The 26,206-nt window shown below is 34.3% G+C and overlaps 1 protein-coding gene across 1 annotated transcript in view; it reads right to left on the reverse strand.

Moving 5' to 3' along the window:
* Positions 1-26,206, reverse strand: part of CNTNAP2 (contactin associated protein 2) — a 2,303,447-nt gene that overhangs the window by 1,150,261 nt on the left and 1,126,980 nt on the right. The window contains exon 10 of the mRNA XM_078343568.1: positions 2,037-2,186. Within this exon, the coding sequence (XP_078199694.1) occupies positions 2,037-2,186 (150 nt within the window). The remainder of the gene's footprint in view (positions 1-2,036; positions 2,187-26,206) is intronic.

The following is a 26,206-nucleotide window of genomic DNA, read 5'->3' on the forward strand; positions in this document are numbered from 1 at the left end:
CGAATGTGTGATTATAGCTATTTGCTTGCCCCCTAGATTAAAATCGATAAAAATTGGCCTTAAGCATTCAGGGAGCTCATGTATGGCCAAAATATTCCAGTCCAGGGATGAGTAGAGATTATTAGTAGCTTTCCAAGGGACAATTGTGATCCATTTACTATCACAGCAATAAAAACTGTTGGCCATAGCCGATCATATTGTGTATTTTTTGGAGAGTAACCAGTTTGGCTATCGAGTTGTTTTTCTCACATTAATATGTCCAGTTCATTCACTCATAAGACATATTGTCTGACATCTGTTCATCAAATATTTATTGAGTCTTTTTAAAATCATGAAGTTTTAACTTTCAACAAATATTATGAAAGATTAAAGAAGCAGAGCCCTAGTTCATGACTTTTGTCTCTAATTTGTCCCTAATTAGATGTAGAGAAATGCCCTGGTTTAGGACTCAGAAAATTTAAATCTAGGTTCTAGCTGCAAACTCAGAGGCAAGTCAATAAATCTCCTAGGACTTCCGTTTCCTCTTAGAAAATTAATAATAAAATGATGTCTTGCCTATTTTATTGAATGTACTAATTCTTTCATAAATATTTATTGTTCATCTATGATATTCCAAATTTTTTTCTAGGACCTTGAGGAATATAACAACAGAGAGGCTGCTATCACACCACCTTACTCTAAGAACCAGAATACACACACACACACACACACACACACACACACACACACGTACATGCAGAGACACACAATGATATATAAATATATAGATGTAAATGCAAATAGAAACATTTTCAGAGGCAACATATGTAACATATAGATTTTAAAGCTTAAAGAAAACCTTTTCTAAGAATGTGATTAATTTTTTCCATCTCACATTGTATGATATAGGACAGAAAAGACAATAATCTAATGAAAGCTATATTGATACAAACAATGCACCTAGCACTATAATGAAATCTGTCCTCATAATTCACTAGTTAATAAAAATTCATTTTCTGACAGGACACATTTTTTCAATTAGAAAATATGACCGGTCTTCACTACAACACTTTTTCACACATAGAATTTATCATAAGATATTTTTTTCTTTTACTAATCTTTCCATTGCTTAAGAACCAAGATGTTTGTGATAACATGGCTTCTCTTACAAGGAAGACTGTGGTAAGTGCCTTTAAAATGGTCCCCAGGAATCAGTGGCTCTTGGTAGTCAAGCTCTTGCAAAGTTACTTTCCTTTAACTGTGGATGGGATTTAGTGACTCACTTCTAACAAGTTGTAAATAATAGTAGTGATGGGATATCATTGCCAAATTGGATTATTTTTTAAACAATACTTATGGTTTTTATCTTGAGAACTTTCTTACTAACTGGCTTTCCCTTCCCCTCCTCTCTTTCTTCTGTTTTCTCTCTCTCTTTCTCTGCCCAGTCACCTTGAGGACAGAAAGTCTACTTGAAGAACAAAGGTATTAACAGAATCAGAGGCCACATGGAGGAGAACTGAGGCATCCCAGCCAGCACCAACTGTCAGCCAGGTAAGTGAGACTTGTTGGAAGCAGATGCTGTAGCTCAGCAAGGTTCAAATAATGCAGCCACAGCCGACAGTTTGAGGTCAACCTCATGCGAGACTCGCTTAGCTAAATTACCCCTCAATTCCTGATCCAGAGAAACTGCAAGATAACAAATGTTTTTATGAAGACGCTAAGGTTTGGATAACTAGTTACATAGCCATTGGTGACCAGTAAATAATCCAAGGACCTGACTTTTGAGGATTATGAGGATGAATTCAGAATCCCTTTGTTATACTTCAGTGATTTAAATTGGGCCAGAAAAATACGGTGACATCACCTTAATATCTATCAGAATGAAACAAAAATTTTCATTTTTTTTTTTTTTTGCTCAATGGAATTACAGAGTTTGTTTGATCCTGAGATCTACTGACTTCATTAAGTCAAATACAAATTCTTTATAATCAAACTTCATCTTGAAACCTCAGTTTTTTTGCAATGGATTAGTAACCAAAAAGCAACGGCATTCTTACCTCCAAAAAAGTACTTCTCGCCAGTTTTAACTTGAAGGGGACTGTTAGTTCGAACTGCTGATGCTTCATCTCCATCGATGGTGAGAATCGCAAAATTTTCCTTGGCTAGGAAGCGAACCTCGTGCCACTGCCCATCATTCAACCCAGAACCTGGTAAGTACAAGATAAAAGTCATTTCTTTTTTTAAAATTACCCAGTTGAACACAATTCCAATATCAACAAAGTCAGAATTTTACAAATAAAAGTAGTTTTCTCTAGGAAAATACAGCGCTGCTCACAATTCAAACTGATATCTCATGTTTCTTTAACATCCTAAGTGGTTCTGTATTCCGTCTAACTGAATAAGGCATAATATAACCCAATCAGGTAGAGAAGCAGCATTAACACCATCGGGTTGAAAAAATCTTTGAGATGGTGACTATGAACTATTCTAACTTAGTAATTTATTTTCTGTTTCACTTTGCTAGATCTCATTCTCAAACAAGAAAATAAATTTATGGCTTTTATCTAATGTCTTTGTTTTTAAAATCTTTATTTTTCTGTATAGTTTGTTTTTTCTCAATAAACACATTTGGCGAGTATAGTTTATAGAAATTAAGGACTAAATAATAAATGTGTACTTGCAGTTATACATACTAACTGACCACTAATGGTCACAGAAAATAATAACAGAATTATTTGATCATTTACAAATACGTTATCTTCATAATGGAGTACATGATATAAAAAACCCCAGCAAAATAAACCAAGAATGCATATCCTCAACAATGACACTTCATTGTGGCCTGATAGAAAAATCTTTGGAAACCAAAGTTCTATTGAATTGTTCATTAGGTGGACGGTAGCTTAAAGCTTTTGTATAGTTTGTTTTCATTTTATGAAGAACAATCAGAAAATTAAAAAGCAAAAAAAGAACAGCCATGAAACATAAGCATCTGGAGAGAGTTTAACACTGAGTAGCAGAGAAAACCAAGAAGGCCAGGGTGGCTTACTTCACTTTGTGAAGGCCTATGTTATGACAAGGTGGGGGGTGGGGGGTATTTTGTGCTATTCTTCAGATGCAAAATGTAGAATCCACAGGTAGAAATTACATGAGAACATGCTTCAGTTTCACAAAGAAAGAGAACTCTAGCAAATAAAGGCATCAAAAAATAGAATGAGAGCCAATCAACGACGCACAGATCAGGGCTCCAAGTTCCTGATAATTTACACCAGGAATCTGAAAAACCAGTTTGTGGCTGAAATCTGGCTTGCTGCCACCTGCTTTTCTATAACCTGTGAGCTAAGAACAGTTTTTACTTTTCTAAATGGTTGAAATCAAAAGGAGAATAATGTTTCGTGACATGTGAAAGTTATATACAATTTAAATGTTAGTGCCATATAAGTGTTAAGTACTTTTATTTACATAGCATGTACTCTACGCCAACAGCCATCTGCACCAGAAATTCAATAGTTCATAAAGCCTAGACTATTTACTACATGTGGTCCTTTATAGGAAAATCACACATTACTAGTTGATTTATACTAAGAAATAGAAAAACTATTTTAAAGAAAAGCATTAGGCCTGTTGGAGCTTAGAAGATACTCACATGTCTGTAGTAGTTACTCGTATCATAGTAAGTATTATTACTAATATCATTCCTCAGGTGCTTTTATAGGATTTTCAAAATTTAATTTAGTAATATGTAATGAGAATTTTTTTTTTGAGATGGAATTTCACTCTTGTTGTCCAGGCTGGAGTGCAATGGTGTGATCTTGGATCATTGGAGTCTCCACCTCCTGGGTTCAAGTGATTCTCCTACCTCAGTCTTCCAAGTACCTGGGATTACAGGCATGCACTATGCCCTGTTAATGTTGTGTTTTTAGTATAGATATATATATATTTTTTGAGGTGGACTTTCGCTCTTGTTACCCAGGCTGGAGTGCAATGGCGCAATCTCGGCTCACCGCCAACTTCCGCCTCCTGGGTTCAGGCAATTCTCCTGCCTCAGTCTCCTGAGTAGCTGGGATTACAGGCACTCACCACCATGCCCAGCGAATTTTTTGTATTTTTAGTAGAGACGGGGTTTCAGCATGTTGACCAGGATGGTCTCGATCTCTTGACCTCGTGATCCACCCGCCTCGACCTCTGAAATTGCTGGGATTACAGGTGTGAGCCACTGCTCCCAGCCTAGATATTGTTTTATCATGTTTGTCATTCTGATCCTGAACTCTGACCTCAAGTGTTCCACCCTCCTCTGCCTCTCAAAGTGCTGGGATTACAGGCATGAGCCACCATGCCCAGCCACTGAGCACATTTTCTTTCAATCAAAACCAATATCAAATCCCTGCTCTAAAGTAATTAATGCAAAGACTTTCCAACTTATAAAATATAGAATACATGTGAATATATGTGTAAATAACATGAAGAGTATAAATAACGTAATAAGGCAAACAGCCACATGAACTCACTATCATCTTGGGTCTACCATATGATCCAGCAGTCCAACTGCTGAGTATATATATACCCAAAAGGAGGGGAATAAGTCTATCAAAGAGATGTCTGGACTCCTGTTTGTTGCAGCACTGTTTACCATGCCTAAGATTGGGAAGTAACCTAAGTGTCCAACAACAGATGAATACAGAGTACTTCAATAGCCCCTAATGGTTCCTCTGATTTCACTCTTCGCACCAACAATCTACTTTCTCCACAAAGTACTATTACCTTTTGAAATATATAATTGGGATCACACCATTATCTATAACAGCCTTCTGTTCTTTTTGAACTCACAAGAAGTACTGGCTAAAGTCCTTTTGGTGAATTAACAGGTGTCATGTGAACCATCTGGAATGCCCTGTGTGAATTATCTGCATGGATTTGTTTCCTCACATCAGGTCTCTGTGCAAATGTCATCTTAACAGAGAGGTCTTTCCTAGCTATTCTTATAACATATCATTTCCCCCTCTATTCCAACATCCCTCCTTTTCTGAGCTTTAGTTTTCTTCATAGTGTCTCTCATTAACAGATTTATTATATGTTCATTTACTAACATCATACTTATTCATTTTTTGTCTTCCTTTTTTTTTTTTTAAGAGACGGGGTTTCACCATATTGGTCAGGCTGGTCTGGAACTCCTGACCTCAGGTGATCCACCCACCTCGGCCTCCCGAAGTGCTGAGATTACAGGCGTGAGCCACCGCACCCAGCCCATTTTTTGTCTTCTATCACTTGATTATAAGCTCTGTTTTATCTGTTTTAGTCTCTACTAAAATCCCCATAGTTACAACAGTGTCTGGTACATAACAGGTGTGAATGAATAAGTAAATGAATCCGAGGGAGTGATCATGACCAGGAATCTGGCATTCTGGGTTTCATAGATGGCCAAGTAAATGATGAAACATAAAAAAGCAATAAAAATAGCACTGAAGCTGCTGACTATGGCTTCTCAGTTATAAATGGTAATGTACAATATGACTAATTCTAAGTGTAAGGATTAAGTTCAGTAGATAAAATTGTCTTGTTAACTTTAATTTAATGTCAGTAGATCCTCCTGGAAATCTGCATCATCCCAAACTCATTTGTAATTGACCTTGCTCTGTTATCAAGTTATTTAATGAAGTATATCTCTTCAGTCCGCCCTGGTTGTCACCTGCAGAAAACTCCCATACATTGCAATGGCTTCCAGTGATGTAGAAAGAGGAACAGGCCAGACGCTATGTGTGCAAGCGGCAGTAGTTACTACAGTTTCTCAGAGAGACCCCAGTGGGCTTGAACTCAGTTGCCCATAGTAGCAGTTTCCTTATTAAATAACCTTTCTGTGGCTTTCCATCCTAGCTTGTCTCACTTCCCCTCTCCCCTATGGCATTCATTGGACCAATGTCAAGTAAATCATATGCACCCAAATTCTTGTATTAGGGTCTACTTTTTGGTACTTATAGGTAATTTTGTAAGGTAGTTCCTCACTGTAAAAAGAAAAAGGCATGATTTAAGTTCAAATTCTGTTTCTGACAAGAATATCTTTAGTAAATCATTTAATCCCAGAGTTTTATTTTTCCTCTCCATATAAAAATTGGGAAAACAATAGTTATATTTCTTATCTTTTGAATATTCTGAAAAACACCACAAATAAAATCTCTTGTACAATAAAATTACTATGTGCATGTAAAGGCTTATTCTTGAAGTTAGCTGTCAGACAAGCAGCAGTGTTTACTGAAATAGTTCCATCTCAAGTTGGTTTCTTTGGACCAACAGAAGTGATACATGGAAGACCATATCTTAACATAGCATGTGTTTTGTTTTGTTTTGTTTTTGAGACGGAGTTTCGCTCTTGTTATCTAGGCTGGAGTGCAATGGTGCAATCTCAGCTCACAGCAACCTCCGCCTCCTGGGTTCAAGCAATTCTCCTGCCTCAGCCTCCCGAGTAGCTGGGATTACAGGCACGTGCCACCATGCCCAGCTAATTTTTGTATTTTTAGTAGAGACGGGGTTTTACCATGTTGACCAGGATGGTCTCAATCTCTTGACCTTGTGATCCACCTGCCTCAGCCTCCCAAAGTGCTGGGATTATAGGCGTGAGCCACCACGCCTGGCCCATTTCACTTTAAAGTACAAAATAGGGTTTATAATTGATTAACTATAAGACTGCATGGTTTTTTTTATTTTGATTTTTGCCTTTATAATTTGACAAACCCTGCTATAAAATACAGTTTTGGGACATGGATCTCAAAGACATCAACGTGATATTTGTCCAGTCCCCAAATCCATTCCTAAATAATCACACATCCAGAGAAAGTCCTTTTTAAAATATCCTCAGTTATTCGAAATGGCAGAGCAAGAAAACCTTTCAGAAAATTCCTGTGAAAATTCTTCATCACAATATTAATTTATAAATGGAATGTCTTCCTAATTTTTCATGGCAAAAGGCCTATTATTCTAGTAAGATTAAAATTAAAAGGTTATTTTAATTTCTTCAAGGAACTTAATTACCAGAGAAATTGGCACCCAGATTAAAGGAGCCTTGCTGTTAGCAGCCACTGCAATATCAAAGCTTAAGCTGTGATTTCTATTCATTTCCAATTATTTTGAAATTTTAATTTTATTTATCAAGAGGAAATACCTCAATAATCTATGATAAAAATAGGTCCCCAAATGTAATGAAGTTTGTTCTTAAATGTGGCAAGAAGGACTCAATTTCTCGTAGAAACACATGCTGCTTCCTTCACATTTTCTTTGTCTATATCTTGTAAAAGAATAGTAGTCTGAAAGCTCTCTCCAGAGAAGAATAGAATTTCGTGATATTTTTATATGTCAGCATGTATAGATATATTGTTCTAAGCTCTATGTGCTAGCCATGGTGATACCTTACTTGCATATGATTCATAATACCTCGCATAATTTTCTGAAAAAATGATTATCTCCTTTATATAGGGAGGGACTGAGTCTACTAATCTGTAAGCATCCTATAGCTGGTAACAGGTAAAGCTTAGAATTGGAACTCAGACATACTTGGTTCCAAAGTTTGAACAAACAAACAACAAATGAAACAACCACAATAAAGTATGTTATATAGTCCTTGTGCATCCACGATCAGAGTTTTCTTATACTACGTAAACACGTACACACACACACACACATACACATTGCCTTTTGCTACCACACCTGGAGAGGTGCTCAGTTCTGGGAACATCCACGTCTCGTATAGCATCAGGTCTCTAAATAAAATGAGGCTTTCAGTAGTGGAATTAAGTGCCTGTATACTAGTTACTATTCGTATTTGTACAGCATTAGAATGGTGCCTGGCACGTAGGAGACAGTATGTCTACATTGTTAAGACAAAAAATACATAGAAACTTTGATTCATTTTATTTCATAGAAAAATAACCTGAGACACATTTAATAATTTGTCTTTCAGTAGGGTGCTGTGGCTCACACCTGTAATCCCAACATCTTGGGAGACTGAGGTGGATGAACCGCCTGAGGTCAGGAGTTTGAAAGCAGCCTGGCCAACATGATGAAACCCCGTCTCTACTAAAAATACAAAAAATTAGCCAGATGTGGTGGTGGGCACCTGCAATTCCAGCTACTTGGGGGGTTGAGGCAGGAAAATTGCTTGAACCTGGGATGCGGAGATTGAAGCGAGACAAGATCCTAACACTGCACTCCAGTCTGGGCAACAAGAGTGAAACTGCATCTCAAAATAAAATTGTCTTTGGAGTTGACTATTTCCTAATTACAAATACTGATGTAGTGATAAGTAAGCTTTCTAAACAAGAAAGCAGTGGAGTAAGTCCATTCAATGTGGCGATGTGGAGATCATAAATTTTACCCATGGGACAACTAAAAAATGTGTCTTAGGCTTCTGTTAACAGGAATTTGAGGCTTGGAGAAACACATACAGTGACATGAGAAACATTTCCTGTATAAATGACCGAGACAAAGGTGAGGATGATTTGTTCCACAGAAGTGTGTTGGATGATTCACAAAGTCAGGACAAAGACCCTGATGTTAAAGTTGCCTGCGAAGACATTAGAAGAAAATGATTTCTAAAAAGTGAGAATGAAAAATGAGCTTTCTAAATTATTTATGTATGTCAACTTAAAAACACATAAATATTACTGACATCTTCACTTAAGTCTTAACAGCTTATGTGCAAGTTAGTAAAAATATAATTGAATAATCCAGAAAAAATGGAGAATTGCCTTATATTTGGGGTCACAGTATATTCAGGCACAGGTGGCACTTGCCCCATAAGAGGCTGGGATTGATTTGGAACCCAGAGGTGTCAGATTCACACTTCCCCCCTCAAAAGGCAGAATAGCACAAGAGATAAGAATCTGGACTCTGAAGTCACATTGCCTGGATATAAATCTCATTTCTGCTCACATGATAGCTGGGCCTTCAGCAAGTTAACCTTCTTATACCTCAATTCTCTTTTCTATAAAATGGTAATAGTGAAATAATCTATCCCACAGGGTTTTTGTAAGGATTTATTGTATATTTTACCATGTAGAATAGGCCTAGCACACAGTTAGCACTCAGTAAATATTACCTGTTCATTTGCATTCAGTGAGTGAGCTTAGTTCTCTAAATATCAACTTGGGTTGCTACTTAGGAGGCTGAAGCAGGAGAATTGCTTGAACCTGGGAGGGAGGCAGAGATTACAACGAGCCAAGATTGTACCACTGCACTCCAGCCTGGCAACACAGCAAGACTCCCTCTTATAAATAAATAAATTAATTAATTTTCTTTCTTTATGGACAAATAATCTTTCTCTCCCATATAAATCTAACAGTGAAATATCAGTGGTAAGGAATTTGTTGATGTGGAAAAGTATCTGAGTACCTCCTATCAGAATCAACAGGTTTCAATAGTTATACAATACAATTCAATCGTTATACAATAAAATCAAGCTTCTTTTTTCTTTTTTTTTTTTTTTTTGAGAAGGAGTCTTGCTCTGTCGCCCAGCCTGGAGTGCAGTGGTGAGATCTCAGCTCACTGCAATCTCCGCCTCCCAGGTTCAAGTGATTCTCCTGCCTCAGCCTCCAGAGTAGCTGGGATTACAGGCACATACCATCGCACCTGGCTAATTTTTGTATTTTTAGTAAAGACAAGGTTTCACCATGTTGGCCGGGCTGGTCTCGAATACCTAACCTTAGGCAATCCGCCCGCTTTCTTAATAGTTACCCATAAACTTTATTCTTTCCAAAATGTATTTTTTCTTCAATTATTTAATATATGTGGTTCTGGATATCTGTGAAATGTTTTTAAAAATTAAATATAACGCTAAGTGAGGGCTTCTCCTGGTTACTAACTTTGAGGAGACTGATATGAACTGGAGTACATATTTTCCAAAATATTTGTTTTAAATATATATACTATTGAAACAACTTTAATTTCATACTTTACACATTAAATGTAAAATAACGAAGTTGCTTTATAATAGATATCTCCTGTTATTCAATAATTCATAATGATAAAAATGTTTCAACTGTACATTGTAAAAGAAACTGATATTTCTATAAAGGGGATTTAACATAAAAGCAACATCTTTGAAACCAGGTACCAGCAGCTTCTGGTTTCATCTGTTCTCCATAATTGTTTTATAATATTTTCTCTGATACCTCCGTAACTTATTATTGTTGGGAACACTTGTTTTGTATGCAAACGTAAAATGTTAATGAAGAATATTCTATCTGTGCTTTCTTTCTAATGTTATTTTTTTAAAGTAAGACTCTTGAGGTGGTTGCTTTGATTGAACAAGAAGAAACAGATGTTGCTCTTATTAGAGACAAGAAGAAAAGACTGGTTTAATGAATACTGAAAAAAGAACGCATTTAAAATATAGTAACAAATCGAGATGTAACATCTGTTTGAAAATGCTTCAGATAAAATTACAGCAATTGGAGTTTTCAGTCTTGTGATCAATATTCAATCTTGAGAGAAAAATTTCCTAGAAGATGAATTCATCTTTAGGTAGTTACAGGGTTCTATGATGTGTAACTAATGTATCTTATTAACAATCAATTATCCTTTTATACAATAAAAATTTTAAAAGGTATATAAATTTCCATAAACATATGCTATATACTATTTCTATTATCTATATAAATCCCATATCATAAGAAAATTGATCCATTTTGACCTTTTTCATTTTCACACGCCAATCTAAACCACATTATAAATATGATCAATTGTTGTCAGATAAAACATGTAAAAAGGTGCTTAGGCAGGTACAAGATACTTTTGTTTTTCAAGATAAAGAAGCTGCCACATGCTTCATTGTAAAGTTGTAAAGACAGTCAATTTGGAATGTGTGCTTATTTGGGAAAAATCATTTGAATAGAATCTTAAAGTAAAACAAATACGTTGGGGAGAGCATATGGCATGACATTTTTTGGATATGTTGTTAGAAATTACCACTTCATTTATTTAATATGTAGATTCGTACGGATGAGATGAATTCTTTTCTTACAGGCACCCAGAATCTTCTGAGACAAAATGACCTAGGTAGTGGTCCTTATTTTGTTGGTACATTACCGTCATTTCAGGAGCTTTTAAAGTTTCACCCCAATTCCCCCAAATCATTAATAAGAAAAATTCAAGCACTACATAAATGGAGGTATATACCATGCAATTCTAACTGAAATCCCCAAAATATAGTTTTTGTAGAAATACATGAGAGGGTTAAATGTGTAAGAAAATGCCCCAAAAAAGAGAACCCTTAAATATTTAAAATAAACAAAGAAAAACCAACCTTAGATTTCAAGGTTTATTCTAAAATTATATTATCAGAGAAAGACCATAAATAGGCTTACATGTAGGTAGTCAATTGTTTTTTAACAAAGGCACCAAAACGATTTAATGGAGAATGAAAAGTGTCTTTTTCAAAAAATGATGCCGGAAAAACTGCATAAATATAGAGAAAATGTATTTTTGACTTCTACCTTATACAATCAAACAAAAAATTAGTTCTGAATGGATTTTAGAACTAGGAAAACAATATTTTCAGGACCTTGGGGCTAACAGATTTCCCAGAGGACATCAAAATCACTTGATAATTTGAGATTCATAAAACTTAAAAACATTTTCTCATCAATAGACATGGTGAATAAAATCCAAGACAAGAAAGAAACTAGGAAAAAATATTTTCAATGCATATATCTTAAAATGGAAGATATACTAAAATATACTAAAAGCTCCTATAAATTAACAATTACTGAAAATAAATGGCCAAAAGTTACATCCCAAATAAAGATCTATTAATCATTCATAAGCACATTTAAAAAATGCTTTATATTATTAGTCATTAGGGAAACCAAAACCATAATATATAATTTTATACCCATTTCAGTGGCCAAAAATTAAAAGAGCTAACTACTAGGATCTAGAGCAATTTGAACCCTCATGCATTACTGGTTGGAGTATAAAATTGTACAATCTTTTTGAAAAACTCTGACCAATTTTCAATAAACACATATTAATCCTATGACTCAACAATCCCCCTCTTAAGTATATATCTGTCAATTTCGGCAAAAATACTCATACAGGAATGCTTGACAGCCATATTCATAATGGTTTCAAATTGAAAATAACCACATATACATACAGTGTATATTTAAACAAGGAAATATTGCTCAATAATAAAAAAGAAAAAAGAATTAACTAGTGATACAAGCAACAGCATGAATGAATTTTTAAACTGTTGCATTTTGTAAGAAAACCTTGGACATAAAAATAACATATTGTATGAATCCCTTGACATGAAATTTGAAAGCAGGCAGAACTAGTTTTATAAAACAGATACAGGGAGAGTAACATCAGACAACAGGGCCTCTGGGAGGGGGGCACGGGGGAAGAGGAAGAAAAGCATTAGGACAAATCCTGAATGCATGTGGGGCTTAAAACCTAGCTAATGGGTTGATAGGCACAGCAAACTACCATGGAACATGTATGACCACACAACATACCTGCACATTCTGCACACGTATTCCAGAACTTAAAATAAAATTAGAAAAAAATGATTAAAAATATTCAAGCTGATAGAAACCAGAACAGCAGCTGTCTATGGGAAGGTGGATGCAAGGGGGAATGGACTTTAGGTTGGCACAAGGAACTTTCCGAAGTAGGAAAACTGTTCTATATGCTGACTGGAGTGTTCATTGTATAAGTGCATATACTTATCTAAATCCATTGAATTGTACTTCTAAGATCTGTGCATTTCATGAACAGCTGGTTATTACTTGCAGATTCAAAATCTGTGATTTTGTCTCCTTCTAAAATATCGTTGTAAACCCAAAATCGATACCCATGGTCATTTGAAGACTCCTGCATGTACAGAGTGGTCCAAATGCACAAGTTTCCAACTGAGGCAACGCTTTGCCTTCTTGTTTAAGGTCTCAACCTGCAAACAAGTCTTCTTTTCACTGCATATGCAGTGCCATGTTTTTCATACTTCTGTGCTTTTGTTGGCTTTGCTGTTAAAAGTGGTTCCCTCACAATAGGCGGAAGTGTTCTATAGTGTTTCTAAATTGAAGCTGTTATGTGCCTCATACAGAGAAGAAGTGTTTGTTAAATTTGATTCAGGCATAAGTTACAATGCTGTTGAACGTGAGTTCAGTTATAATCAATGATAAATATTAAATACAGCTTAAACAGAAAAACGCACATAAAAAGGTTATTTATTGATTGGTTGGTGTAAATATTGTGATCAGAGGCTGGCAGGAACCTAACACTGTATTTCCCATAGGAAAAATGGTTCAATAGTTGCTAACTCAGTTTCACAGTGACTATATAGAACATAACTATATATTGACTACTGAGAATAATGACAATCAACTGTACGCAATTTTTACCTCAATAATCAATATTTTTAAATGAAATAATAGTGGTGATATTCATTTTAAAATTCAACTAAGTTTTATTCAATGTCTTCTCTATGCTTTGTTTTCTGCATTATCAAATAATGGGAAACACAAAATATATGGTATTATTTGCTTTTAAACAAGTGAAACCAATTCAACTCTTACTATGTTGAACTTACAGAGATCAATACTTTAGCATATTAAAAATTTAAAAACTACCCCAAGACTAAATGTTCACGAAAAAATCTTTAGTAGCTGTTTCAACCATTACTGACTCCCAGCCAAAACACAAACATCACTATACTTCAAAAACTCTTATTTGAAACCTTATTATTCTGCTCACAATTAATCTGTTGTCTTGACATAATCTTACAGAGAAGATAACTTTAGTAGGGATATGTTTATGCAAGGAGTCATTTTCATTTAACTCATTAATCCAGAAACCTAATTCATGTATCATTTTGGCAGACTCCTTTCTTCCTTCTTTCCTCTCTTATTTCCTTTCTTTCCTCTTTATTTCTCACTCTCCACAACTGTCTTTCCTGCGCTTTTTTTTTTTTCAGTATTTGTTACTCTGTTGAATATAAAACACAATACAAATTGTCATGGATAGGAAGTTATTGTTAACTTCAAGGAGAGTTCTAATTAACTGTCTATTGATTAATGAATACTTGTAGGTATGATTTCAGATGGGGTGTGATAAAGCAGTTAATAGTGAGGGTGCCATTCATACCAGGATTTCAAATGCCAATCTCAGTCCTCTATTTATAAATATGTACTGAACATCTACTATTTCCTAAGTACTACGTTAGCACTGGAGGTACAGTAAGTCATAACTGGTTTCTGGTCTAGAAACCTCCAGCTATTTTAGGCAAGTTACTAAATTTCTGTATAATTTGGTTTCCTTACAGAGGAAAACATGATTCATGAGTCATAATGTATGTGAGGTTATACTATTGAGAGATAGGAACAGCTTTTATCATTATTTTGTCATGTACGTATAAAGACAAGTACACGAATGTATACAGAGAAGGCACTTTGGAGGTTTTAGAAAAGAAACACATTACATTTTGTGAGTAGCGTGTGAGGTCAAAAGACAAAGAAGATAGAGAGGAGTGGCATTTCAGATGGGTTTCAGGTTTTACATACAGACTTTTGAAGAGTAAATTCTTCATCCATAAAGCAACATTCCCTGGAGAAAACCTGGAAAACCGAAAGAAGTATACCAGAGAAAAGACTCATATCACAAAGAGATATCACACTTAAGAGTTGCTGTGTTTCCTCTGGCTTTGGCCATGAGTAACTGCAAGCTACTCACATTCCTTTGGTAACAGAAGAAAGGTTAAACAAAGTACAACAGGGAGAAGGATGTGATGATCATCATCTGCTGCTTTCTCCGATCTCTTGTGACCAGGGTGATTTGACAGTCTTCCCATCTTAACTTTTCAGCATCTAAAGAGAATAACATGTAAATTTGCCCCCACCAGCTTAAGCTCTTTTACAGTTCTCCTTCAAAGAGTCATGCTCATTCTTTCACTCATTCATTCCCTCATTCATTGATCTCTTACCACGTGACTGGCATGGTTTGATGTACCATGGGTATAAGAAGACACACAAGGATCCTGCCCTCATGGAGCTTATATTCTTGTGTGCAAAGATAGATAATAGGTTCACAGGTACAATTTCAGATGAAAACTGCTATAAAATAACTAAAACAGATTGTGATAGATAAGAATGATTGATAAAAGGGTAATGCTTTAAGAAGCTGATAGTCAATCTGAAGCCTGAAGGACAACAAGAGGCCAGCCTCATGACGATTTGCTGCAAAGGCCCTGAGAGAAAATATGCTTGGTGTATTGCTGCCAGACCACAGTGCAGAGTGCAGAAGATAAGGGGTAGGGACTGAGGAAATGAGAGAAAAAAACATAGGCAAAGGCCTGATAAGTACAAGGCAAGAGTAAAGTCAGGGACATCTAATAGGAAGTTCTTACAGCCTTTAGGACAAGAGATGACGGAGGTTTGGACAGAGGTTAGCACTGGAGAAACACGGCCAGATTTGTCATGTTTTGGAGGCATAGCTCATGGATCATTGACTGGCTGTCAAAAGTTTGAGAAAGACATCTGTGACTTAAGCAACTGAGTGGAAATTGATGCCATTTAACTGTAATGAGAGACTGAGGGAGGAGCCAAGTTTGGGCCTATCTGACAGCTATGCAGAGATATCATGCAAGCAGTTATATATTTGGGTCTGGAGCTCAATCCATAAATGCAGTCTGGAGATACAAATCTTGTGTCATGAGCATAAGTCACAGGGCAAGATGAGGTTCCCTGGGGAGAGAATTGACACAGAAAAGAGAAGAGAGTTGAGGCTGGGCTTTGGAGTACTCTAAATTTTAGAAGTTGAAAAAATGGATGAGAGGCCAGGTAGCAAAGATTCTTTGCTTGACTAAATTTTAGTTATGTTCCGGAAATTTCTTCTAGGCTCATCTGTGCAATTCCTTATAAAATTCAGTTTAGCAAAGAACCCTACTAAGTCAGTTCAGCAAGACACTCCTCTATCATTATTCCCCATTTTCCATATCTAATTGCCCTGACATCTGATCAGGTTTCCCAACCTTCACAGTCTCTGGGGGATATCTGATCACTCCAGCTTATGTTCAGCAAGAATCCTGTTAGGATGTTTTAACCAGAATCTCCTTTGTGCCTGATGTGTCTTCCTAGTCATGTTCCATCCACTGACCCCACTCTGTTCTTTGGCTATAAATCCCCACTTTCCTGGGCTATATTTGAAGTCGAGCCCAGTCTCTCTCTGGCACTGCAAAATCCCATTGCTGTGGTCCCAATACCCATTGAGATGGTACTGAAAAAACTATTTCTTACTGTACCTTAACAAGTGTCACTGAATAATTTTTTTCTTGAACCTAAGAAAGATTACTGAGAGAGACAGTGGCCAGTAAAAGAGTAAGATAATGTGATGTGAAGAAGATTACTTCAAGAAGGAGGGACTAGGCAAGTATTATAAGTACATCTGAGATACCAAGTAAAACAAAGAGAAGAAATGGGCATTAGATTTGAGAATATGAAACAGAATGATGGCTGGAGTGGAAAGAGGAGAATACGGTAGAAGAGAAATGGAAAGAGAAGATATGACCTTGAGTAGTTCAGCTCTATAGGTGAAGAACTTTGACTAGTGATATATATTGAGAATGTAATGAAAAATACGAATCCTGACCCAAGAAAAACTCATTGATCTAGACCCCAAATTTGTATGCAATTTCAGTGGTTTAGGTCTTCTCTCAGGGTCAGAACCCCGGTTTATATAACTCGTCATTCTTCCATTGCACAATTCGACTCCACTCGGCAATGCATTTACTATCATTTCATTGATGCTTTTCTGATTATTCTTCATACATTTCATTTTGTTCTATTTAGAAGTTTATAGGTTATAGTTTGTGTTCCATAATTTGCTTTTAAAATAAATCTGTAAGTTAATTTTGTTAAGTTAAATATTAATTAGTATTTGTTTATAATCACTGTTCTTTTCTAAGCAGAGATTTGTAGTGGTAAAATTGTGTTTGTATTATTTTAGGAAAATAAGTTTTCATCATTATTATTACTATTTATTAAATATAAATTGACTAAGTTATTTTAGACCTTTATTTTTGTCATATATATATATATACACACACACACACATACATATATAGTTTTCTATAAAGGCACAAAATCAGTCTTGGTTTATAGAGAATTGACACTATGTAAATGGCAAGGACATTCAAATCAATTCCTCTGACTTTTTCTGAGGATATATCAATGTGATACATTGTAGACAATATAAAAATAAATCTGATGATTCCTGAATTTGTGAAATTTGCCCAACTGTGTGGTATAATAATATTTAAATAGCTTTATGCACATTTTTATAATTTCTAGAAAACTCTCTATATTTTAGATAGTAGAGTCACATGGCTTGGAAAGAAGAAATAAAAATAAATGGGGAAAGGCAGAGTATAGCTGAATTAGTTTGTTATCCAACTGGAAATCTGACAAGAAGTCATCTCAAATATAGAGATTTTCTTGTTTTCCATATCCTAATTGCAATATGCCATCGGAACTGTGTTGGTGCCGTCTCCAAGGCTGCTGTTATCCTGCTAGAGAAATGGACACCAGAATGATCACAGAGTCCCTTGCCTCTTCTGTGTCCCAAAGGCACATAGTTCCTGTCCTCATATGCATTAAAGAGAAAATTATGTAATGCTATTGGTCAATGACTTTTTAAATTCTGTCATCTTCATATTACAGAGGCATCGCAAAAAGCATTTTTAAAAAGAAATAATAGGAATATCGTAAATGAAGACAATAATGACAATTTAGACAAGGTTAATTCTTGAATCAATTTTTTTCATTATTTCTTAATGACTATAATAAATTAAAAGCTTAAAATAAGCAATCAGGAATGTAATTTAATGACTTCCTTTAAAATAGTATGTATGATTGTTTCTATTCTTTGAAATACTTCAAAATCTTTGTTCCACGATAATCATAAAGAACTTGAATTTTAGTGGATTTCATTAAAAAAAGAGCCTTTTATACCTGTGTTTACCGGATAACTCCAGTGAGATAACTGTTTTTAAGTTAGAGAGTTTAACCAGTCACTCAGGGGCTCAGAAATCCCCAAGTTCAGGAAATCACTATGATCAGAATCCTGACAAGGAAAACACACCTTAAAATATTATGTCCATGTACAATCCTTTATGATTTGAATAGAAATAACTATTCTTAAATTGCTTTATCAATTGTATAATTAGACTAGAGTTTCTTATTTCAGGTAATTCTGCATTAATCCTTTTTTATAAAACTCTGTTTTTATATGTGCCACCAGATAATCTTCATCTTTTATTCAGAGGATGAACTTAGGCTGCAGATACAGGCAAAAACTCAGTCCTTACCTTTTACAGGTAGGTTTGTCCTGCCAACCCCTCTACTACTTATTCTTCTATGTGACTCCTAGCAGCTTCTGTATATTTCAGCTCAATGTCATTTTCTCCAACTAAACTATTAATGAGGACTGAACCTTGAAAGGTACATCTCAAATTATTTATTAACTATCTCTATTCAGCAATCTTCAATTCAACAATAATCTCTTTTTGAGTTTCAACTGCCCTTTCAGTAGTTTTTCTTACTCTTAGTGACAAAACTTATGTGGAAAAATGCCACAGGTGAGCACATTAAAACAATATTTATACGACTGAAGTAACACACACATTTAGGATACAAATTATTGTTAGGAAGTCTTTTTTGTGCATTATAACCCAAATGTGATTGCAATCTGATTAATGGTTAAAAATAAAAAAAAATATTTTAAAAATTAATATTTTTATCTTAGCATACATTTTAAAAATATGGACTTGTTATTAATATGGTTTCATGGGTTGGTATCATGTACATAAGTCATGTATGTGTATTTATGTATATGTATGCACACATACGTTATATTCACTACATGCCACATAAGACAGGAGAACCATGAAATATAGTAAAATAGAGCTAGGTTAGAATTTGGGCAGCATGCACTATAATATTATTTGAACAAGTCAGTTTCTCTCTCTGTCCCCCAAATTTTTATCACTGAAATGAATAATTCATACCAGCTTGAATCTTGTATCTTAGTAAAGAAAAGAGGAGAACTCCTGGTAACTTCATAGAATCTTGGGAATAAATAAATGACATACCAATATGGAAGATGAAACCAGGCCATAGAAAGAACTAAGATCTTTAAGCAGGTAAAATTACAAGATTCCTTTTCCTGCTGAGTACTAAAAAAAGAGAGTGGAATCAATTCATGTGCTGTAGAGGGGAATAGAAAGACCAATGATGACATTGATTTGAAAAAAAAAAAAAACAATGTTATTATGCAGGGCACATTAAAATAAATATTTATACAGTTGAAGTTGCGCACTTTTGGCTGTACCTTTGCCCTTGCTGTTCTGGATGACTCTAAACATTAAACACAACAGTCATGGAATAACCACAGAGATGAAAGATATTTCACCTGAGTAAAGAAAATTACATGAGGAAAATATAGGAATAGTTACCTGAATCTTGTATCTTAGTAAAGAAAAGAGGGGAACTCCTGGTCACTTCATAGAATCTTGGGAATAAATAAATGACATACCAATATGGAAGATGAAACCAGACCATTGAAAGAACTAAGATCTTTAACCAGGTAAAATCTAAAAGGGAATTATTGGCTACTTCTGTGATTAATGGAAGTTGTGGAGTCTCAGAAAGTATGGGGAAATTGAAGATGGAGGTAAGAATTTTGGTAAAAACATTCATTCTCTATTGCAGAAATTCTCTGGAATACTTATATTAGGATAAAGATGTTATCCACGGAGGCTCACGCCTGTAATCCTAACACTTTGGGAGGCCGAGGCGGGTGGATCACGAGGTCAAGAGATCGAGACCATCCTGGTCAACCTGGTGAAACCCCGTCTCTACTAAAGATACAAAAAATTAGCTGGGCATGGTGGCACGTGCCTGTAATCCCAGCTACTCAGGATGCTGAGGCAGGAGAATTGCCTGAACCAAGGAGGAGGAGGTTGCAGTGAGCCGAGATCGCGCCATTGCACTCCAGCCTGGGTAACAAGAGTGAAACTCCGTCTCAAAAAAAAAAAAAAAAAAAAAAAAAAAGATGTTATCCAGCAATATTCCACAAAGGCAAATGGGTGAGAGAATTTCTCATAGGTTAGATGGCACATAGTGTTAAACTTTTATGATATAAATGAGAAATTATTATTTTCTTATTTATAGAACATGTCTTATCTAAAGATGACATTAGCTAGATCCACAGGTAATCCTTTTTTAAATTATACAGCACAATTATATTGTTTTTGGTAGTTACTTGCTGAGCATTGCTGAAAGTTGGTTGCTAGATGAACAACTCTCTAGTTAAAATGAATTACTGACATTAAAAGCAATCTGGAATATTGGTAACAATGTATTTCTTATTATAGATACTAGTTACATAGGTATGTTCAGTTTAAAAAATTATTTGAACTCTACAATCATAATATGGACTTTTTCCATATGTAAATTGTATTTCAATAAAATAAAGGCAAGAGTGTATTTAATGTACAACATAAAACACATTAAAATGTGGAAAATATTGGAATCGTTGTTATATTTAAAAAATCATTAGATAGGAGTATATAGATGTATCAAAAAACTCATGAAGTATGCATATAGCTGTAGGATATTAACATATAATTTAGCAAAACTGATAGCTACCAATGGCATTAATGTGATGTGAATTGTAATGTATAAGAAGAAATTATTGGTGGACTATGGCAAAGTAGACGAAGTCTTCATAAAATTTTTGAAGGGGACTTGAGGACACTTTCAAGGATTTTCATGGTGATATCACTTTCAAATTACATTTAATTCAATTTCTAAACTTAAAGGTGGCTGGGTGAAGTGGTTCATGTCTGTAATCCTAGCATTTTGGGAGGCCAAGGCAGGAAAATCGCTTGAGACCAGGAGTTCAAGATCAGCCTGGGCAACACAGTGAGACCCCCATCTTTCTCTACATATAAATAATAATAGTGATAAGTTAAAAAATAAAAATAAAGGCTTTTCTTTGACTAAATTACCAACCATGATTAAGGCTCTTTTATGACACACAGATACATAATATAATATTAAACATCATTTGTTTTGCTTTCCCTTTTAACCATCATTTGTTTTAAATACAGGGAAGATGTATAGTGTCCATCATCTTCCCTGTATTAAAATTTTCTCTCTCAGGCTTTTCTCATCTTCATTCTTCTTAAACTCACCATCCCTGTATGTCACAGACTAAAAGCTATAACCAGGTGGTTCAAATACCCTAAATCTTGAAATCTCACCACCATCATGGCTTAATTAGCTTGAAGGTTCTCAATCTTTGCTCTCAAATATTTGAGAGATAATGATATCATCCAAATCATGGATCATGATGACAATGACTTTCCAGGAGAAGCTAAGTTCTTTAGTAGCTAGGGATATAAGTCAAGTTTGAAAAAATAAATACACATTATTTGAGAAAAGATTTTCATCATGTGGCTGGTCACACCTGATTTATAATGGATTGCACATTTAGGCTAACAGCTATAATTAGAGTGTCTCCTTTGTGTCTTGCTCTGCCTTTAATAAGTTGTCCTGGGGTTTCATGCCCACTATCAAATCTCCCCAAGATAAAGCCATAGTCTCTGAAGAACAAGGAGGACTAAGAAGGCACAGTTTTAGGGAGAAGAACTTGAAACAGTAAGCTGGATGAGCGAATTAAGTTGCTCATTTCTTAGAAGAATTATTGGCTTCTAATCTCTCTCCTTTTGGAAGAGATCTCTTTCCTATCTATCCTCCAACAGCAATTTCACAGATGGTGATCTGAGCTTACAGATTTAGAGGGTGGTAAACTCCAGTAGCTAGTAGCTACCTGCTGATGATCACAGAGGTCAGAGTCAAGAAACTCTGGATCAATTCACTGAAAACCAATTCTCTAAGAGTGGATTGACCAAAAATAATTATCTAAAAAAATCAATTGATGACTAACTCACCAAATTCATCAATTTAACCAATTTATCAGGTAACTGTGTTAAAGAATATTATTCTTGAATGTATTCTATGAATATGAATGTTTTCATTTTATGAATATATTCATGAATATATTTCTCTTAAATATATTCAATAAATGTGAATATATTATTTTAAGGATTGTTCAATTTATCAAAAGCTAGGGTCACAGGTTTAGTCTTTTAATAAATATATTCATAAAGAAAATATTCATGAGGAATGTAGTTATGAACTAAATAATCCTGTGGATACAGTGAAGGAAAGTATATTCAGTGAATTCTTTCATTCAGTTATTCAATACTGTGTGTCAGACAATACCCTAGAGAATATGACTACATCAAAAATAAAGTTACTGACCTCACAGAGTATCAATTCGTAATGTATCTATTGTCTTTTAAAAAGAATCTTATTTAAAATAAGCTTTTGGCTAATCAATTTTGTGTATCTGCTGAATTTGCCTATCTGTGAGTAATGTTGCAGCCTTCCTATATGAACGAATGCTGATGATGTTATAAAAACTTTGCACTAGAGGTTTCTTATATTGGTCCTCCTCATTATTTATAATGTAATTTAAGGAAAGTTGAAGTTATATGTGAAATTTCTTTAAAATTATATGTGAATGTTAAAAATTTAACAAGTGGTCATTCTGTGTAAAAGCTAGAGTTTCTTTCCATTTTGAAAATGAAAAGAATTAAATCTAGACTCGAAAAATTTAAGAAACTTCCCCATATAAACTAGTAAGTTGAAAAAATTTAAGAGACTTGCCCATATAAACTAGTAAGTTGAAAATCTGGTAATAAGACCCAGATTTGTGAAATTCAAGTCAAATAATTTTTTTCACTTTTCAGAACTGCTACTTATCATCAGTATTACAACTCTGCACTTTCCGACATTTGAGGCTTTGCTAGCTGGGTTTAGCACAGGTTATTAACTCAAATTTATACAATAACAATGAAAAGGATATCTTACTTTTCATATCATGGGATTTATCCTTCCCACTCCATTTTTTGAAAGAAAATTATGGTAGAAATATAGTACATCAGAACAATTTCTATGCTAAAGCATAAAAATAAGGTTAATGTGAATATAACAGTTATTGTTACTAATTCTTATTTTTATTTTAGCAATGAATAGCTTCATTAAGTAATATATTAGTCTTCTTTGCTAGCTTTGTGGGGGAAAGAACAATGAGACTGCCTGAGTTAAACTTTGTGTGGCTTTTACAGGAGAAAATGTTCTTTCCCAAAGGGCACTACAAATATGAAAAAACAAAAAACTCCTCAGCAGAACATCATTATTCTCTGAGAAAGCCATCAACACAAAATGAAAATGTTGGCATTTTCGTAAACGAGCTTGCATTTTATTGAGCATGACGTCTACGAGAGATGTTTCTGGTCGCTGTAAGAGATGCCTGAATATGAAGCCGACTTGCTGGAGGATGTATGACCCGTTTCTGTCTCTGAACTGTGCAAAGACAGAAAAAGCCTTTTGTTATTGTTTTCCCGTATAAAACTTAGTTGTTTAACTTATTTATTCCCAACCAGTTCTCAAAGGGAACTCAAGCAAACAGGAATTGGTTGCTAGACACCTCTTTCCACTGTTGATTTTCTTCTTTGTTTAAACAGCGGCTTTCCCACTTTGGTAATGTCTTGGCTCAAACAAAACTTATGGTAACTTATGTAAATATGGTTACACAAGAAAGAGTTTACAATTAGCTGTATACATTTGGAAAACAATCAAACATTTATATGATACAAAAGCGGGGAAAGAGTTCACTATAAGTCACTATAAGATCAATTTACATGTAGACTTGAATTTTTCATTGTGCTATGCAGACAGTATTTAAGAACAAATGTCAGGCGTTTATTTAGGCTGTGTCCACGTATCTGATAGATCTGTCTACCACCTTGTAAGCACGATGATAAATCCCTACTTAGCATCTTGTAAACTTACCATTTCCTACCCTGATAGATAGAGTTACCAAGACAGGAGTTATAAGTTATTTCATTCTTCAAGTATTTAGCATTTACATTGGTTCAAGACAATGTTAATTTTATGCAAAAGGGAGCCATTGAGAGCTGCCGAGAATTCTCATAACTCCTGGTACACGGTGTGCTGGTGGATCATCTAGGGATGGGTGTATGAAGTAACACAAGGAACCCAACTAGGATGATTTTCTTTGTTCTTTAACTAGGCACTTAACAATAATCAGTATTGTAATTTAGATCTTACCATGTCAAGACAATGAGATGATATTGAAGAAGACAAAGTTTCTGTTTTGTGTAAATTAGATGCTAGATGAAAATATATTTTATGTGATTATTAAGTCCTATTGGAGTAAACATGAAAAGTACTGATGATAAAACTGTAGGGACCCATTGCCTAAGTTCATCAAATATATACAGAGTATTTATACGAGAAGTAATGAATTAAAGAATCTTTCTCGCTAAGATTTATCATCTCTGTTTGAGTCAAAGCTTTAAAAATGAATCATCATCTCACCATTAGCCTGCTTAAGAAATTAAAACATGGTATTTTCCTTTATCTTAAGAGATGATTATTAACTGAAAGAAATAAATTTATAAAAAATAATCATTATATGCAGAAATTTTTAAGGCATTATCTGAAATTCAAGTATATCTATTACTAGTAAATTGATGTAGATTATAACAACATGTCGAAAAGTAGATAAGTATTACTAACACACTTGGCATAATATTATAAAGAAAAGGTTCAGAACGATTATGCTTAGTTATTTAATCAGCTTCACTATAATTATTTCAAGTATGTATTTCTGGATATGTCTAGAAAGATATGTATAATGCTCTATATTCAGGATAGAAACTAATTTGTATTTATTCCATTTTACATTTAAAAAAGTAAACTCCATTTTGTTAAGAGTACAATTATAAAATCCTATCACAAATGTAAAATTATGTTATTTATTTATAATTTTTAGAATTAGTTCTAAAAACCATTATACAAGTTTTATTACTTAACATACAAAAAGAAAGACTGAAATAATGTTAAATAGTTATAAGACATTAGATTAATGATAGACACAAAATTTTATAGCTATATAATAGAGACAATTATGCTTTTATTTATTTCCAATTATGTATTATTTTCCTTATAAAAATAACTTTTTGCAGTATAGAATTTCACAAAACATACTGTGAAAAGTATGTTTCTTTTCATTTTAATCATTAAATTTTTTTATTTTACATCCACTGTGATAGATAAAATATAGATTTTTTTTCTTTTACATCTTTAAAGAGGTAAATTAAGAAAGAAATAAGAATAATTTTGTCCTCAACTACATTTGAATGATATTTGAAAAATTATCCTTTAACCTCTGAGGTACTTACTGATGTATGGAGGGCATATGCAGAGAAGTAACTATAAAAGTAGGTGAACATTGCCTACTACTAAAAGAAAGTATGATGAACTATGGAATGGATGGCTTACTTTCTTTTTTGAGGATATAGAGAACACTTCATGGAAAAGTTTCCATTTACAGTAATTGATGGAAAAGCTACCTGAAATGAAGAGAAGAAATAAGGGATGAAAGTGTAGAAGGTCTTTTTTTTTTTTACATGATTTCCACCCATTCCTGAGCTCCTAGAATATATAACTGAATATCCGTTAGCTGCATATTTGTACCTTGAACTCCCAGAGTTTTCCATACTCAATATATGTTTGTTGAATAAACAGGTGGATTACGTATAATTCAGCAAGAGCACTTTGCCTACAGTTCATGGTATGGAATGAGGGATAAGACAAGAGGTACCAGTTGAAACTAGATGATAAAGGACTTTGAATTTCAAATTAAGAAGTTTGAATTCATTTACTATCATCTTTTAAATTACATTTACTTAAAAGAAAGAAAAGAAATGAAAAAATTGTTGTGGCCACTATCAATAAAGTTTATGAAAAGTAAAAACCAAAGAAGTTTAAACTTAATCTAGTAAGAAGTTTATAGACTGAAGAAATAGCATAAGAGATTTCTTGGGAGGATTAATCTAGCAGATATAGACTATAATATAAGTAAATCATGGTAATTCCTTGTCTACAGCATCCCCACAAATATGCTTATAATGTATATGTGCAAATTTCTAAGATAAATTCAATCTTATACTTAAAAGCCTGAATTATCTCCATTCAACATCGAAAAATCAGAGGAAAAAATGGCTAAACTCAGTATTAAATTCTGAATT

Source organism: Callithrix jacchus, chromosome 11, assembly GCF_049354715.1.
Source record: "Callithrix jacchus isolate 240 chromosome 11, calJac240_pri, whole genome shotgun sequence".
Lineage (NCBI taxonomy): Eukaryota > Metazoa > Chordata > Mammalia > Primates > Cebidae > Callithrix > Callithrix jacchus.